The following is a 16,607-nucleotide window of genomic DNA, read 5'->3' on the forward strand; positions in this document are numbered from 1 at the left end:
CTTGACATCCCCAAGCTACTGTGGAAGCCCGCTTCCATTCTTGTGCCATTCCTCAGGGAGCCATCTCAAACCCTTTGAGCTCCCCTCACACATACACACACCCCATTCATCTCTCTGTCGGGGCTAGATGCCTCTGTCCACCTCACCACCATCAGCGTCTTAAACTCTGCATTTGGCTCCCTGCCGCCTGACCCACCACGCAGCCCCTCTTGGCACTCTTGCCAAAGCCCCTAACGATCTCTGTTTTAACTACAACCCAACATGGCCTGGGACGTTGGTGATCACTCCCTCTTTTTTTCTTACTGTTTGTTTATTTTTGAGAGAGAAGGAGAGAGTGCGGGAGAGGGGCGGAGAGAGAGAGAATCCCAGGCAGACTGCACTGACAGCAGAGAGCCCGATGTGGGCTCAAACTCACAAACTATGAGATCGTGACCTGAGCCAAAGTCAGAGGCTTAATCGTCTGAACCACCCAGGCACCCCGGGGATCATTCTCTCTTGCCTGAAGCTGTCCCATTAGGCCCTTTTTGCCACCAGGAGGTCAGCTCAGGTTTATAGTAAACTGGACAGGCATGGTAATCCAGTGAGAGCTTGACAGCTGGGCCACGGGGTCTTCTTCCTCATGGTCTCCCTCTCCCCTGGCTGGTTAGGAGCATAGGCCTCAGCCAGACCTGAAGTCTTTCTGAAGCTCTGCCATGTAAAGCTGTGTGGCCTTGGGCAGTTTACTTAGCCTCTCTGAGTGTCAGGTTTTCAATCTGTAAAATGGGGACGCTGATAGCATCTACTGTATGGGGCCGTTATAAGGAGCAAATAAGAAAAGGCTTGTTAAGTGTCCTGCGTAGCCCTTGACCCACGAGGGACCAGTCAACGGTGGTTGCTGTCGGCATTGTCGTCATCGCCGTCATCCAAGGAAGGCGATAGAGCGCGCCAGTTCCAGCCTCTGGAGTCCCAGCCTAGGCTAAAATGCCAGCTCTACTACTTAACAGCACAGTATAATTTTAGAAGATTTTCCTTTTTCCAGAAAGATGCCCTGTACCCACTTGCAGTCACTCTTCCCCCACGCTCCCCCAGCTCCCAGCAACCACAACTTTAGTCTCTGTCCATAGACTGGCCTGTTCTGGGTATTATGTGGAGGAGGAATCATACAGTATGTGGTCTTTTTTTTTTTTTTTAATTTTTCTTAACATTTGTTTATTTTTGAGAGACAGAGCACGAGCAGGGGAGGGACAGAGAGAGAGGGAGACACAGAGTCTGAAGCCCGCTCCAGGCTCTGAGCTGTCAGCACAGAGCCCGACACGGGGCTCGAACCCACGAACCGTGAGATCATGACCTGAGCTGAAGTCAGTTGCTTAACCGACTGAGCCACCCAGGCGCCCCCAGTATGTGGTCTTTGGTGACTGGCTTCTTTCAGTTAGCAGAGTGTTTTCGAGGTTCATCCACATTGGAGCGTGTGTCAGTATTTCATTCATTTTTATTGCCAGATAATATTCCACGGCAAGGTAGGCCGCGTTTGATTTATCCACGCATCAACTGGTGGATATCTGGGTGGCTTCCACTTTTTGGCTATTACAGACAACGCTGCTCGAACGTTCCTGTACAAGTTTTGATGCAGACGTGTTTTAGAAACTCTTGGATATACACCTAGGAGAGCAGTGGTTCCTCTTGATGTTCCTCTTAACATGTTCTAAACCAAATGTATCATTTTCTCCTAAGCCAGCATCACCTCCGGTTTGCTGAGAATCCCTCGAAGGCACCCTTTTCCTCAAGCAAAACTTCCAAGCCTGGGGGAGTTTCTCCCTCCTCTGTGCCTGGGGCCCCTGCCTCTTCAGCTTCCGTTCTGTATTCTCTTCTCTCTTTTGCCCCCGCTCCTGCTCGGACTCGGATCCTCGTCTTCTTGCAACTGGACCGTCGGCACGGGCTCCCAGCGTGGACCTCAACCTGCCTTTCCCACTCCTTTCCATTCTGAGCTGCAGTGAGTGAGTCTCCCTGGAGCCACCCGCCCCCCCTCAGCTGCCTGCCATGACTCCCCATTGCCTAGCCGAGGGTCCCCTGATCTCTCGCCCTTAGGCCTTCCGGGCACGCTGTCTCATCCCGAGTCTCCTTTCCAGACGTACCTCCTATCTCTGTCCCCAGGCACCGCACCTCCAGCCGCATCATACTCCCCTGGTGCTGCCCTAACTGCTACATTTTCTCTCTTTGGATGCCCTTCTCTGTCTTTATCCGTTTGACTCCTCTCTACCTTTCACAGTTAAATTCAAACGCTGCCTCTGACATTAGGCCTTTTCAATTTAATTTGACTGATATTTTTCAAGTGTCCACAAATGTTTGTTGAGTGAATAAATGATAGAACCTCTCAAACTGGACATCTGATTCCCTGCTTGACCTCCCTGGGACGTTCACCGGTGCTATTTCTGTGTCACTTTCTTGTCCATATCTGGGTCTTCCAGCCTTAGCACAGATAGCTCCTTCTTTTTTTTTTTTTTAAGTTTGTCTATTGATTTTGAGAGAGAGAGAGAGCACGAGTTGGGGAGGGGCAAAGAGAGAGGGGAGAGAATCCCAAGCAGAGTCTGTACTGTGCAGTGGAGCCTGATGTGGGGCTCGATCCCGTGAGCCACAGAATCACGACATGAGCCAAAACCAAGAGTCAGACGCTTAACCGCCTGAGCCACCCAGGCACCCCGGCTCTTTCATATAAAAGGTACTCAGGAAATGTTTCTTAAACCAAGGCCCTTGCCAAAAGGAGGCTTTCGCAACCTGCATCGTGCAAATACTTTTTGCATCTATCCTTGTTAAATGTCATTCATTCAAAAAATGACTTTCTGGGAGGCCTGCTATGCTAGGTAGGGTGTCAAGCAGCAGGGAATTGCAAGCGAAATAAGCCACAGCTGCTGCCCTCAGGAAGCACGCAGTCGAGTGGAGATGCACACGGGGGGAGCCGCCCTGCCGCTGAGGGGATCAGCCAGACCTTCAAAAATGATATTGGAGCAGTACGTTGCTGGATGTGCAAGGGTCTGCCCCGTGGGAGAAAGCACGGAGGCACCCGTAGCCCACGCTGTAAGGCTTTGAGGACAGGGGCCGGGTGAAGCCCGACAGAGCATGGCTTCTCAGGCCTCAGCCCGTGAGAATGGCATCTGGAGTGGCAGTTGGGGGGCGGCTGGCATTTAGGGCTCTGCAGCCCCTCGTCCTCTGTCCTAGGTGACGATTCAGCCTTCTGCCTATGACCACAACGTGCCCCCCCTGGAGGCCTTGGTCGGGGTACCAGAGTCACACAGCAAGGGGCCCATCAAACACGAGTGGACTGTGCAGATCCTGCCCAGAGGAGGGCAACGCACCCAGGTCTGTGGCGGGGAGCTCCTAAAGGGGGACGGATGTGTAGGGTGTGAGGGTGGACGAATCCCATTGGGCTCAGTGAGTTCTGAATCCGCCAGGAGCCAGTGGGACTGAACTGTGGGAGATGCCACACCCCAGGAGGCCGGGAGAGGTGGGGGAGGAAGCCAGGTTCTTAAGGGGCCGGCGTCCTCTCTCTGCTCTGGACTAACTGAAGACCATTCCTAGGATCCTTCTGTGACCTGCCACCGTGAGGATCCGGAGACGCTGCCCACTGTGGCTGAGGTACAGGGGCACGGGCTCAGAGGTCGGGGCCGGGGCCGGCAGAGTGTAGGTGGGAAGACGGGCCTCTCTGACCGCTGCTCTCTCTATTCCTGGCAGCCTTGTTTGCCCGGAGCCAAGTTCCGCTGCCCACTTACGTTCAAGCAGGAGATCCTCGTCCAAGTGATCGGGACAATGGAGCTTGTGGAGGAGATCAAGGTAGCACCCGCTGGCCGCAGACGCCATGGTCCAGGGGGTGTGGGGGGACCTCGACGGCTCGAGGGTGGGCTTCCCCACCACCTGGTCTTCCTGCCTTTTTCTTTACTACCTTGATGAAAAGCCCTGATATTTACATAGTGGCGGATGAAAGAGAACCATGATTTGTTTGAAACTCGCCGGGCTGTGTTCACGGGCCTGCGGATGGTTCTTCTGGGTTCTCCGTAGGAAAACTTTCCTTCCAGCCGCGGGGAGTGGTCCGTGAGGACGCTACGGTAGAGAGCACGGTGGCCGTGGCGCACCCCACTGGGTCCCGTGCTCCTCAGCTTCTCTACGCTGAGTCGAGGTGGGATGCGGACGTTGGTGGGTCCCGGCCCTTGTTCTCCCTGGCCTGACCCCTCCCCCACCCTCCCACAGGCCTCCTCCATGCTCAGCCTCTGTAGCTCTCTCTCCATCTCCTTCAACAGCAGCAAGCACTTCCACCTGTATGACGGCAGTGCCTCCCCGGCCCAGGTATGTCTCTGCCTCCTCAGAAGCCCCGGCAGCAGAGGTCAGCAGGGGCATCTGAGGAGCCCCAGGGTCGAGCTAGAAGAGCTAGAGCCAGAAGGGGGACAGCCACGTGGGAGGTCCAGGCTCGGCACAGGGAAGAGCTTCCCGGCCATCAGAGCCGTCAGCCTTGGCGAGGGCCTTGGTGGATGCCCGGGGCTCCCCACCACCACTGGTGGCCAAGCAGCCCCCAAGGTCACCTGTCTGAGATGTGTCGGGCGGAGGTCAACTTGCGGGCAGCTCAGCCAGGGTACCCACCCCATACCCACTCTGCGCATGATGGGAAAGCGCTCCGAGCAGCGTGGGTCGCGAGCGCGGGGCCCAGGCCACCCAGTTGAGCGGGTGGGCGAGGCAGGTTGAAGAGCAGGAAGCTCAGAGCAGCAGAAGGGACGCTGCGCCTAACAAGGTGAGCGTAAGCCGGATTCTGGAGGCTTTGCACGCTGAGCTGAGATTCTGGCATTTTATCCTGGGACGAAGGGAAGCCATTTAAGGGCTGAAGGTGGGTCATGTGCAAGTTCGCCAGTTCACTCCGGTGGCCGCACGGGGGTGCACGCTGGAGGGAAGTGTCTGGGCCAGAGCCTGGTAGTGTCAGGAAGCAACCCCGACCAGAAGTTGCTAAGGCCTAGGCGTTCACAAGAATATTAAAGGTGGAAAAGCCTTCTTCCTACGGTCCCCTTTCCCCCCCTCCTCCAGGTCATCATGAAGGTGGACATCGTATATGAGAAGGACATGCTCTACGTCTACGTGCTGAGCAGCACTGGGGGACTATTGTTGTTCCTGGTGATTCTCGGGGTACTCTACAAGGTGGGAGCTTCTGGGAGTAATGGGCCTGGCTGAGACAGCCAGGCTAGGGAAAGGGCAGAAAATACCAAAATCAGGGAGCATTAAAGCTAAAAGCGTCCTCAGCCTACTCCCTCCTTCTGTAGTTAGGACTCCTGAGGCCCAAAGAGCAAGTGAGACTTTCCCCCAGCCTCCACTAAGCACTGGCAGAGCCAGGACTGGGTACCTAGGGAAGGAGGGTTTTCCCACGTATCACGGGCCAGGCAGTGGGACACAGGGGCACGTACCACAGACATTGCCTTCGGGGAGCCCACAGTCTAACGGGGGAGGCAGACAGGAACATACCTGCTAAGGGCCCCACTCAGGGGCCTGGGTGCTGGAGCCTCACTTAGGCTGGGGGAGTCCGGGAAGCCCTCCCAGGAGAGGAGGCATTTGAGTTGGGATTTGAAGAAGGAGCAGGCAGGTGAATAGTGCCGGAGGGCAGCTGTTCCACATGAAAACCTCAAATACCCCAGAAAACAACACAGAAAATCAATTTCTCCCTGTTGCACCCCGCAGAAGGCTGTCATTAGCAACCATTTTGTTTCTATTCTTCCAGGGTCTAATTTTGTTGTTTAAACATATGTATATGTGTGAGCATGAAAGAGAAAAAGAGAGAAGTCAGTGTCTATGTATATGTGTAGAAAACACAAATGGAATAATTCCATATATACTGCTTGGGAGCTTATATTTCCCACTGGATACTATATCTTGATGTCTCTGTGTGTGTTGCACAATCAGACCTGCCTCTTGCTTTTTCACTTGGCTGGTTTGCTGCTGTCTGGATGCCCCACCTTTTTTTTTTTTTTTTTAATGTTTATTATTATTTTTTTTAATTTTTTAAACGTTTATTTATTTTTGAGAGTGAGAGAGACAGAGCATGAGCGGGGAAGGGGCAGAGAGAGAGAGAGAGATACACACACACACACAGAATCCGAAGCAGGCTCCAGACTCCGAGCTGTCAGCAGGGAGCCCAACGTGGGGCTCGAACTCACAAGCCGTGAGATCATGACCTGAGCCGAAGTCAGCCGCTTAACCGACTGAGCCACCCGGGCGCCCCAAATGTCTGACTCTTGATCTCAGCTCAGGTCATGATCTCATGGTTCATATGATGGAGCCCCGCGTCGGGCTTTGCACTGATGGCACAGAGCCTGCTTGGGATTCTCTCTCTCTCCCCTCTCTCTGCTCCTCCCCCACCCCACTCATGCTTTCTCTCTCTCTGTCTCAAAATAAACAAACATTAAAAAAAAAATTAATTCCTGGAGCTGGAATGGCTGAGCCCAAGAACATATATGTTTTGACCTTTCAACAGAGAGCAGGCTCTCGCTAATAGTATCGCTGGATATGGTCAAATCGCCCACCTAAAATATTGCTCTGTGACATTTTGATGAGCCTAAAGAACGCACTATTAAACGTACAGCTTTTTAACATAGTGCCAGGAGCTGGGTGTGGCAGAGACCCTCGTCCTGTCCCTGGGGCAGATACCACGCGTCTGTGGCATGTGTGACTCATTAACATTAAGGGTGCTTTCATGTTTTGCCGAGGCTGACTCGTCCAGAGTGTTCCGGGGACCGTGGCTCACTCAATTTTTGTCTTCCTACAGCTCGGCTTCTTCAAACGGAACCTGAAGGAGAAGATGGAGGCTACCGTAGAAGCTTCGAATGGAATCCCTAGAGAAGACTCTGGACAACCAGAGCCCAAGGAAGAGGGTGGGGATCCGGGCTGCCTGGAGCCCCTCCAGGAGGAGGAGACCCAGGATGGAAATGACAAAGACTGAGGCCCAGGCCCGATGCAGAGGGCCCAGGACTGGACTCGGGAGGCCTGGTACCACTCTGCCTCTACCTGTGTTTCACTGCGTGTCTTCGGGCAAGTCACTGCCCCCACCTAGGCCCCAGTTTCGCTGTCTTGCACGTGGAGCTCACTCCTGCCGGCCTGCTTTGCAGGTTCATGGTGAGGGATGGGCCAGGAAGGCTACGGAGGCGAGGCCTTGTAATTCTCGGCTGGTCCTGGCTTCCCCCAGCCCTTCTTAGTATCCTCCCCTGGAAGAGACTGTCTGATCTAAATTTGGAAAAACTGTCATCTCAGGACCTTAGTGACCCTCCCGGCCCTCACACCCACCTGCCCTTGGACGTCCCCAGAGGCCTCAGACTCCCAGAACCTCGTCCTTCGCTCTCCCCTGCCTGGAGTCCAGTCAGCTTTCCAGTCTGCCGCCAGAGAGCAAATCCGATCTGTGTCACTACATGGCCGCCGCAAACCCCCTGCTCTTTGGCTACAGACCAAGTTCCTTAATACGCCTTCCACGATCTGCGAAATAGCCTTAACATGCCCGTGCAGAATTGGGCCCCTGTTGCCTTCCTGGCCTCCTCCAGAGACTCCCCGCCTCCCTTTCTAAGCTCCGATTACACCAGCCTTTCTCCCTAGCCAGGCTCCTTCCTGTCTCACCGCCTTCACCCAGACTGCTCCCTCTGCCTGGAACATTCCTCCGCAGCCCTTTTCCTGGCTGACTCTCTCAGCCTTCAGATCTCAGCTCGCGTATAACTGCCTCAGGGCCGCCTCCAACCCCAACCCAGGTGGGTTCCCGTGTTACATTTGCCCCTCACAGTACAGATCACACTGTTACTTAATATTTGTCTCTCAAATTAAACATCGAACTCCGAGAGGGTAGGGACCATAGGTAGGTCATGTTCACCTTGGGATCCCTCGGTGACATCACAGAGCCAGACCCAGTAGGCGCTTGACACGATTTCACTGAACCTAGCGCCTGTGAAAAGATCGAGAAAGCGTTTCGGATGGGCCCCTGGCGTCTCCACCCTTCAAGGTCTTCCCCAGGCTCCTGCCTCCTTGCTCCCAGCCCCCACCAGGACTCCATCCCACCCCGCTGCGGCCCCCGCTGGGAGGCTGTGAGCTCAAGGGAGCAGGCCACGGCTGTCCACCTGGCTCACGGTGCCTGCATATGTGTACCCAATAAATGTGAAAATCTGTCCAGTTGTGCGATGTTTTCATGCCAGTGCACATTCTGACCCTGACAATTCATTTAGGTGTGAGAATAGGCCCTCCCTGGTTTGGTTTTGTTTTTTTTAAGCAACAATTGGTAGAGCCTGACCCCAGGCCCGCAGCATTAGGAAGGATGGGGGCTCATCACTGCTGCCCTCTTGTGTCAGTAGGATGGGGGCGCGGGGGTGGGGTAGGGCAGAATACGGAGTAATTCTGAAGCCAGCTCTGGGTCCAACAATGGGAGCTGAGAAGCAACATTTGACCTTCCAAGCGGTGGCCTTTGATGGTTCCCTTCTGCCTGCAGGAGAGTAAGCGAACATTCTTGAGCCCACAAGGCCCGGAGCAGTCTTTCAAAGCCTGCCTGCCTCTTCAGCTTCGGCAGCACCCTTCTGGTCCAGCCCCATGGTTCCTCATAGGGAAGACCTGAGAAAGGAAGAAGTGAGGCCCGCGTCCCAGGGAAGGCAAAACTGCTAAAAAGACATGAGATTATCTCTAGGTCTCGAGAAGCCCACCGGCTTCCACTGATTCTTGAGAGCTTTGTGTCAGGCCCTGTTCTGTGCCGAGGGCCTGGTGATGAAAACCAGGGAGAAGTCCCTGCCCTCAGGAAGCGTCGCCCCGCTGGGAAAACAGTTATAAGGTAGAAATGTGGGGCGCCTGGGTGGCTCAGTCGGTTGGGCGTCCGACCTCAGGTCATGATCTCACGGTTTGTGGGTTCAAGCCCTGCGTCGGGCTCTCAGCTGACAGCTCGGAGCCTGGGGCCTGCTTTGGATTCTGTGTCTCCCTCTCTCTCTCTGCCCCTCCCCCACTTGTGCTCTGTCTCTCTGTGTCTATCAAAAATAAATAAACGTAAAAAATTAAGGTAGAAACGTGATTCCAGATGGTGAGGGTGTTGTGAAGAAAAGCAGGATAGCAGGTTAGAGAGTGATGGAGAGGATCCTCTCACCTCAGTGATACTCTGTGACACACAAACAACAGGTAAATATTTTCACTAAGGTTGGAAACAAGAAAATCTGGGAGGTTCATTTCAGGAACAGACCTGCCCTCGTCATGCCCAGGAATCTATATCCCAACTTGCTTAACAGCTCCTGTCCTCAAATACCTATGTGTCCTTCCCTGCCTCTGTGCCTTTGCACGTGCTGTTCCCCTTGCCCAGTCCCCCCTCTTCTCTATTCTTTAAAATCCTACTGAGCCTGACTGGCTCAGTCGGTAGAGCATGCAACTCTTGATTTTGGTGTTGTATGTTCGAGCCCCATGTTGGGTGTAGAGATTACTTAAAAGTACAATATTTTTAGGGGCGCCTGGGTGGCTCGGTCAGTTGAGCGTCCGACTTCAGCTCACGTCGTGATCTCACGGTCCGTGGGTTCGAGCCCCGCGTTGGGCTCTGTGCTGTCAGTTCGGAGCCTGGAGCCCGCTTCCGACTCTGTGTCTCCCTCTCTCTCTTCCCCTCCCCCACTCGTGCTCTGTCTCTCTCATCAAAAAATGAATAAATGTTTAAAAAATTAAAAATAAAATGTTTTTAAAAAGTAAAAAATAAAACAAAATCTTCCTACTTCGAAGCACTTCACAGCTTTTTTCATCCCCTCAGCTCCTGGACAAAATGACCCATTTAATCTCCACTTTACATACCTCATTGGAACACATAACGCTGATTGTGTGGGCTCCTCTCTCAAGACTAGGAGGTTCTAAAAGGCAGGATTCAGTCTTCACTCACATGTGTGACCAACACTGACCCCTCACCAAGGCTGGCACAAGTAAGCGTTTGATTCAGTGGCCCTCACGTGTTTTGGTCTCAGAACCCTTTTATACTCTTAAAAATTAAAGATCCCCAAAGAGCTTTTGTTTTATATGGGTTATATCTATCGGTGTTTATCCGATTAGAAATTAAAATGGAGAGGGGCGCCTGGGTGGCTTAGTCGGTTAAGCATCCGACTTCAGCTCGGGTCATGATCTCACAGTCTGTGAGTTCGAGCCCCGCGTTGGGCTCTGTGCTGACAGCTCAGAGCCTGAAGCCTGCTTTGGACTCTGTGTCTCCCTCTCTCTCTGCCCCTCCCCCACTCATGCTCTGTCTCTCTCTCTCTCTCTCCCTCTCTCCCCCTCTCTCTCTCAAAAATAAATAAATGTTAAAAAATTTTTTTTTAAGAAATTAAAAGGGAGAAAAATGTAAAAACATCAGGACACCCCAGCCCACGTTCCCCGCAAGCTGTCAGAATGATGACACGTTATCACATGTCATGCCGCCTCTAGAAAACACTATACTCATGGCACAAAGTGAGAAAGTAGCATCTTGGTCTCCTTGGGAAAAGAGTCAAAACCTAGTCAGACCTAGGTTGGAGTCCAGGCGCTGCTGCTTTGTAACTAAGCCGCACAGGGCAAGTACCTAACCTCTCTGGGACTCATTTCTTCATCTGTAAAATGGGAATCATAGCTGCATAGACCTCGGAGCTGTTGTGAATGCGAAATAATACTGGCAAGCTGTTGCTAGCACCTAAGTGCTTGATAAAGGTGGTAGATATGAATGGTTTCATTGCGGGGCACCTGGCTGGCTCCGTTGGTGGGGCACGCGGCTCTTGATCTTGGAGTTGTGAGTTCAAGCTCCATACTGGACGTAGAGAGTACTTTTTAATTTTTTTTTTAACGTTTGTTTATTTGTGAGACAGAGAGAGACAGAGCATGAACGGGGGAGGGTCAGAGAGAGAGGGAGACACAGAATCGGAAACAGGCTCCAGGCTCTAAGCGGTCAGCACAGAGCCCGACGCGGGGCTCGAACTCACAAACCGCGAGATCATGACCTGAGCCGAAGTCGGCCGCTTAACCGACTGAGCCACCCAGGCGCCCCGAGATTACTTTTTAAAACATGGTTTAGGGGCGCCTGGCTGGCTCAGTCGGTTAAGCATCCGACTCTTGATTTCAGCTCTAGGTCACGATCTCACCATTCAGTTCATTGGATCAAGCCCCGCTTTGGGCTCTGCCCTGACAGTGCTGAGCCTGCTTGGGATTCTCTCTCTCTCCCTCTCTCTATGCTCCTCCCCTGCTCATGCATTCTCTCTCTCTCTCTCTCTCTCTCTCAAAATAAATAAACATTAAAATATAGTTTAGTTGTACAGGATGATGTGGTAAAAGCGGCTCACTGGACTGCAGGTCAAACGGCCTAGTTCTCCACCGTGACCTCGGGAACGATGCGTGCCCTTTCTGGGCTTGGCCTGCCCCACCTGGGATCTGAAGGTACCTCGGGAGCTCTCACGGGGAAGAGAGGGGTAGGGGCGGAGCAGCTGAGTCTCCCCCTGTCATTTGATCTGCTTTAATATATTAAAGTTCTGGAAATAGCATATAGGCTACTTCATCAATGAACCGTGCCCGGGGCCTCCCAGCTTTCAGTGGCCCACAAACACGTTTGGGAGTTGAAAAAGAAAATCAACTCCAGAATATGAAAATTAAATTGTATAACTGGAATAAATGTTAAAACAAATGTCTATAAATGTAATATGTCAGGTGGTCAAATGCAGTTCTATTTAACACATATAGGTACATATATGAAGTCTATCAAATGGGGGAGGTGGAATAGTCAATATTTGAAGTTCTGTGTGGTAGGATGTCTGTACAAGAATGGGCATAAAGTTTACAAAGGTCTTTAAAAGACCAAGAGATGTTACTTGAAAAATAATGTCCTGGGGCGCCTGGGGGGCGCAGTCGGTTAAGCGTCCGACTTCAGCCAGGTCACGATCTCGCGGTCCGTGAGTTCGAGCCCCGCGTCAGGCTCTGGGCTGATGGCTCGGAGCCTGGAGCCTGTTTCCGATACTGTGTCTCCCTCTCTCTCTGCCCCTCCCCCGTTCATGCTCTGTCTCTCTCTGTCCCAAAAATAAATAAAAAATGTTGAAAAAAAAATTTAAAAAAAATAAAAAAAAATAATAAAATAATGTCCCACTTCCAAAACTAAAATTTAAAAAAAAAAACACTAAACACAACCAAACTGCATTGAACCGCATAATCTCTAAGTCTCCTTCTAAACCTTGGAGAACATGAGACACTGAACTGAAATGTGCTTAGAGAAGTTATTTGCTTCTGACAAGTTATAAGGCCCTATAGACAGGCGTGGGGCTGGGGGTGAGGTGAGGATTCCGAGGCCCGAGAGCCCTCATAGAGCGAGGATTCCTCACCTGCCTACGTGGCCGAGCCACCGGGGGCCGATGGAGCCAGGCAGACGTGGTCTGAATGTCTCACTGCCTCTTATCCATGCAGTGACTTTGAGCAGTTCTGCAAACTCATTTTTCCTCATCCGTGAAAAAAGAATGAAAAAAGAATGAGTCCTACTCAACTAAGGTAAAGGCAGGCTACGCCCCAGGAGCTCCCAGGCTCACCCACAGCACCAACTCCTCATCCTTTCCTAAGAGCCAAGTGTTAGCAGGGCTGAGGCTTACGAAAGAAAAGTAGACTAAAGGTGGGGTGGGAGCAAGGTGATCCCAATAGGTCTAGGGGTTCCCCCAAACAGGCAGAGCTGTAGCAAATCAGGCACAGCTTGGGGAGTGGGTCTTTTTTTTTTTCAGTTTATTTATTTTGAGAGAGAGAGGGCAGGGGAGTGGCAGAGTGAGAAAGATGGAGAGAATCGCAAGCAGGCTCCACACTGTCAGCTCAGAGCCCGACACTCTATCTCACAAACCGCGAGATCACGAACTGAGCCAAATCAAGAGTCAGACCCTTAACTGACTGAGCCAGCCAGGTGCCCCAGGTGGGTGGGTTTTAAAGGCTAGACTTGTCCAATCCTCACGCTTGGTCCCACACGTGCCCCCTACAGGTGGGGTCGGAACTGCACACACTCCCTGCAGTTCTGGTGACTCAGGGTCCGCCCTAAGTGAGGGTTAGAGGTTCCCGCTGGGGAGAGGAGAGAGCGATGGAGATGGAACCCAGGCTCTAGGCCTGGATACGAGAACGGGGTCTGTTCTCTGGTCCAAGGACAGACCAGACCCTCTGTTTGGTAAGACGGATATCCCACAAAGTTGAAGGCTTTCTCGCACCTCCCACACTGAGCGCCCTCCGTGTGCAGGATTCAAAGCATGAGACATGAACCTGGGAAGGTATGGGAAGGTCATGTCTCCGGAGCATCGGATTATAAGATTCTCGTGACACGTGGAACATAAAAGCACTTCCCAAACAAGGCCCTATGGCTTTCACTGTATAGTTGCCACCGAGTGTCTCCCACTGCCCATACACACATTTTAAGGACAAGTCTTTTACCACATAAAGGTTTTTATTGAACTCAAATTCAGGGGCTCCAAAGCCTGAGGAAGACAAGGGAGGCTGGGGTTTGCACCGAGGCCCAGGCCCCACCCCAGGGTCCCACTCCCCACCCCACTTACCCTCACCCCTTCCTGACTCAACGAGGGTCTCAGTAGCTACCAATCTAAGCTACCCCGCTCTAAGTAACCCTCCCCCCTCCCCCCTCCCTGCCTAGCACTTCGCCAAGCCAGGCACCCACCAAGGGGCATGCTGCCGCCGAGGCCAGATCTCTGCTGACCTCTTTTCTGGATCTCTCCCAGAGCCTCCCACCGCCTGCTTGGCCACTCTCCAACCCCTCTCCATAGCCCGTTTCCCATAAGTCTCCAGGGCTCGTGACTTCCTCCACCCTGGCCCTCCACTCCTCCAACCTCCTCCAGCTTTTCCACTATTCCTTCTAAAGGTTTCTCTAGCTTCCTGTCCCCTTCTCTTCAGCCCACTGCCTCCCCACCCCCGGAGGGGTCCCAGGTCAGCGGCGGCCAGCTGCGTGGGTCCGCTGGTGGCGGATGAGGTCGGAGCTCTGCGAGAAGGCCTTTCCACAGTCATCGCACTTGTAGGGCCGCTCCCCGCTGTGGACCCGGTGATGCTGCAGCAGCGTGGAAGAGCGGCAGAAGCCCTTGCCGCACACGGCGCACCTGTAGGGCCGCTCGCCCGTGTGGGAGCGCTGGTGTTGAATCAGCGTGGAGGAGCGGTTGAAGGTCTTGCCGCAGTCGGGGCAGCTGTAGGTGCGGCCTGGAAGGTGGGTGCGGGCATGGATGGCCAGCACAGAGCTCTGGCCGAAGCGCTTGCCGCACTCGGGGCACTTGAAGGGCTTCTCACGCGCGTGGCTGCGGGCGTGGGGGATAAGTGCGGAGCGCTGCGAGAAGCTCTTGCCACAGATGCCACAGCTGAAGGGCCTTTGCCCAGTGTGCACCCTCTGGTGACTGCGCAGGGAAGAGTTCTGGCTGTAGCACTTGCCGCACTCGGGGCAGCTGTAGGGCCGCTCGTGGCTGTGGGTGCGCTGGTGCCGCAGGAGGTAGGAGCTGTCACCGAAGGCCTTGCCACAGTGCGGGCACTTGTAGGGCTTCTGACCAGAGTGGGTGCGCTGGTGGCGAAGCAGGTAAGAGCTGTCAGCGAAGGCCTTGCCGCAACGGGGACACTTGTAGGGCCGCTCGCCCGTGTGGGTGCGCTGGTGTTTGATGAGGTCAGAGCTCTGGGAGAAGGCCTTGCTACAGACCTCACATTTATAGGGCTTCTCACCCGTATGGATGCGCTGGTGCTGGATCAGGGTGGAGCCCCGCCCAAAGCTCTTCCCACAGATACCACAGATGTTAGGCCGAGGGCCCTGCCCACCCCTGGCCCGGCCACCCCGCCGGCCTGGCCCCCGAAGGGTCCCGGTTAGGGCCAGGGGATTCTGGAGCATCTCAAACTGGGGTGTAGCCAGTAGGGCCCCTGTGGGCATCTCAAAAGGTGGCCCTAGGGGCAGGGCCCCTGTGGGCTGCTCCCCAAACCCCTGGGTGAAGGAGTCCAAGGGATGGACTCCCAAGGGGATGCTCAAGGGATTCTTTTCCTCCGGATTCAGAAGCATCTCTGCACCTTCCTGAAATTTGGAACTTTGAGCTTCAAATTCAGGGCTTTGGGTTTTGAACTCAGGATTCTGGGGCTCATATCCTGGGCTCTGGGGTGCATATCCAGGGCTCTTGGGTTCATACCCAGGGCTCCGGGGTTCATATCCAGGGCTCTTGGGTTCATACCCAGGGCTTTGGGGCTCATACCTAGGGCTTTGGGGCTCAAACTCAGGGCTCTGAGAATCTGATTCAGGGCTTCTGGGTGCAAATTCAGGGCTTGGGGGCACACACCCAGGGCTTCGGGACTCAAAACCTGGGCTTTCAGGCTCAAACCTGGGGCTTTGGGGCTCAAACTCGGGGCTCTGTGGCTCAAACCCAGGGCTCTGGGGCTCAAGCCCAAAGGGTATCTCTTCGACCTCATAGTCCCCAGTGCCTTCTTGTTGAGACATTTCTTCTTCCTCATTCTCACTCACGTTGCCTGCAGGATCAGAGAATTACAGAAAACCCATATTGCGTGGGGCCTGGAAGGTCATTTGGTCCCAACACTAGTTGTCACAAACCTCTCCCTCCTCCTCCAGCAGGGTCGCTGGCCCTTGAGCAAGTGCTGAAATTCCCACCTCCCCCTTAGCCGACCCAGAACATCCAGTCCCCGCCCCCGCCTCTTCCAAGTCCCAAGTGTCCAAGCCCACGGCTCTCTACCCCTCCCACGGCCCACAGCCCCCTCTCCCGCTCCCAGGCACGCTCCCCGGAGAGGCGTTCCCTCCCTCACCTTTGAGGGACCCTTCAGGGCTCCCCAGTTCATCAGGACTTTGCACATCCCCAGGCTCGAGGCCCCACGGCGACGCCTCCCGTTCCATCCCCGCCGGCTCCCAGTGCTGCGGCGGCGGCGATGGCGGACGATCCTGCGACCAGGCCTGAGTGCCCTGAGACCCGGGCCCTCGCCGCCCGCCTGTTCAGCGCCGCCCAGGGGACCCGGCTGCCCAGCCCGGGCCCCTGAGGCCGGACGTCTTGACCCTGGGCCTCTCCGGCCGGCCGGGCCCCTCCCCTACCCGCGGCCCCGCCCCCACCCACAAGGTCTCGCCTTGCCCTGGGGCCCTCAAAGGCCCCCGTGCGTCGTGGCCTCGGTGATGAGGGTCTTCACGACTCGCCCTGCCGCCCCCGAACGTCGCTCCCCGCCCGCGACCCCGCCGTCTGGCCCCCCAGCCCCGGCTGGGCTGCGGCTGTCCGACCCCCTCCCCCTCCCGCACAGGAAGTGTCCGTCCGCGGCCAGTTTCCCCCGCTGGCTAGCGCCACGGCCTCTCTAGGAGCGGCTGGAGGTGGAAACTCGTTGGCATTAACCCTGGGCTGGATGGCCCCGTGGTTGAGGTGGGGGATGACGGGGCGCCCTGGAGCCGGCGGGAAAGGCTGGGGCACTTTGTGTGCTGTCCCCTAGGTCTCCGGCCATCCAGGAGCCTATCTATCCGTCTCCAGAGCCCTGCGTCCGTCAGTGCCTGTGGCCAAGGGCGAGGCGACAAGCGAGACCAAGGTCAGCGAGAAGGAGCGACGCTTCCCGGCGCCAGCGGGGGCGGTGTCTAGCTCCCCTCCCCTCTCGGGCCTTAGGGTCAGCTCCGGCCGCGCCTCGGGAACCTGGAC

At 54.8% G+C, this 16,607-nt stretch overlaps 2 protein-coding genes across 5 annotated transcripts in view; one reads left to right on the forward strand and one right to left on the reverse strand.

Annotated features, from left to right (window-relative positions):
* ITGAL (integrin subunit alpha L) overlaps positions 1 to 8,147 on the forward strand; it is a 42,831-nt gene extending 34,684 nt beyond the window's left edge. For 3 of the 4 annotated variants that reach the window (XM_049638638.1, XM_049638639.1, XM_049638641.1), the window contains 6 exons: positions 3,193 to 3,333; positions 3,553 to 3,609; positions 3,706 to 3,804; positions 4,219 to 4,314; positions 5,041 to 5,151; positions 6,770 to 8,147. In XM_049638638.1, coding sequence (XP_049494595.1) covers positions 3,193 to 3,333; positions 3,553 to 3,609; positions 3,706 to 3,804; positions 4,219 to 4,314; positions 5,041 to 5,151; positions 6,770 to 6,943 — 678 coding nt within the window. In that variant the 3' untranslated portion in view covers positions 6,944 to 8,147. The other variant, XM_049638640.1, reaches the window with a different exon arrangement.
* Positions 8,148 to 13,355: 5,208 nt separating this feature from the next.
* On the reverse strand, positions 13,356 to 16,135 carry ZNF768 (zinc finger protein 768). The gene is made up of 2 exons (XM_049638643.1): positions 15,745 to 16,135; positions 13,356 to 15,453 (listed from the first exon to the last, which is right to left on the reverse strand). The coding sequence occupies exons 1-2, from the start codon at positions 15,830 to 15,832 to the stop codon at positions 13,898 to 13,900; spliced, it is 1,644 nt and encodes a 547-aa protein (XP_049494600.1). The 5' UTR covers positions 15,833 to 16,135; the 3' UTR covers positions 13,356 to 13,897.
* Between the last annotated feature and the right edge of the window lie 472 nt (positions 16,136 to 16,607).

This window comes from Panthera uncia, chromosome E3 (assembly GCF_023721935.1).
Source record: "Panthera uncia isolate 11264 chromosome E3, Puncia_PCG_1.0, whole genome shotgun sequence".
NCBI lineage: Eukaryota > Metazoa > Chordata > Mammalia > Carnivora > Felidae > Panthera > Panthera uncia.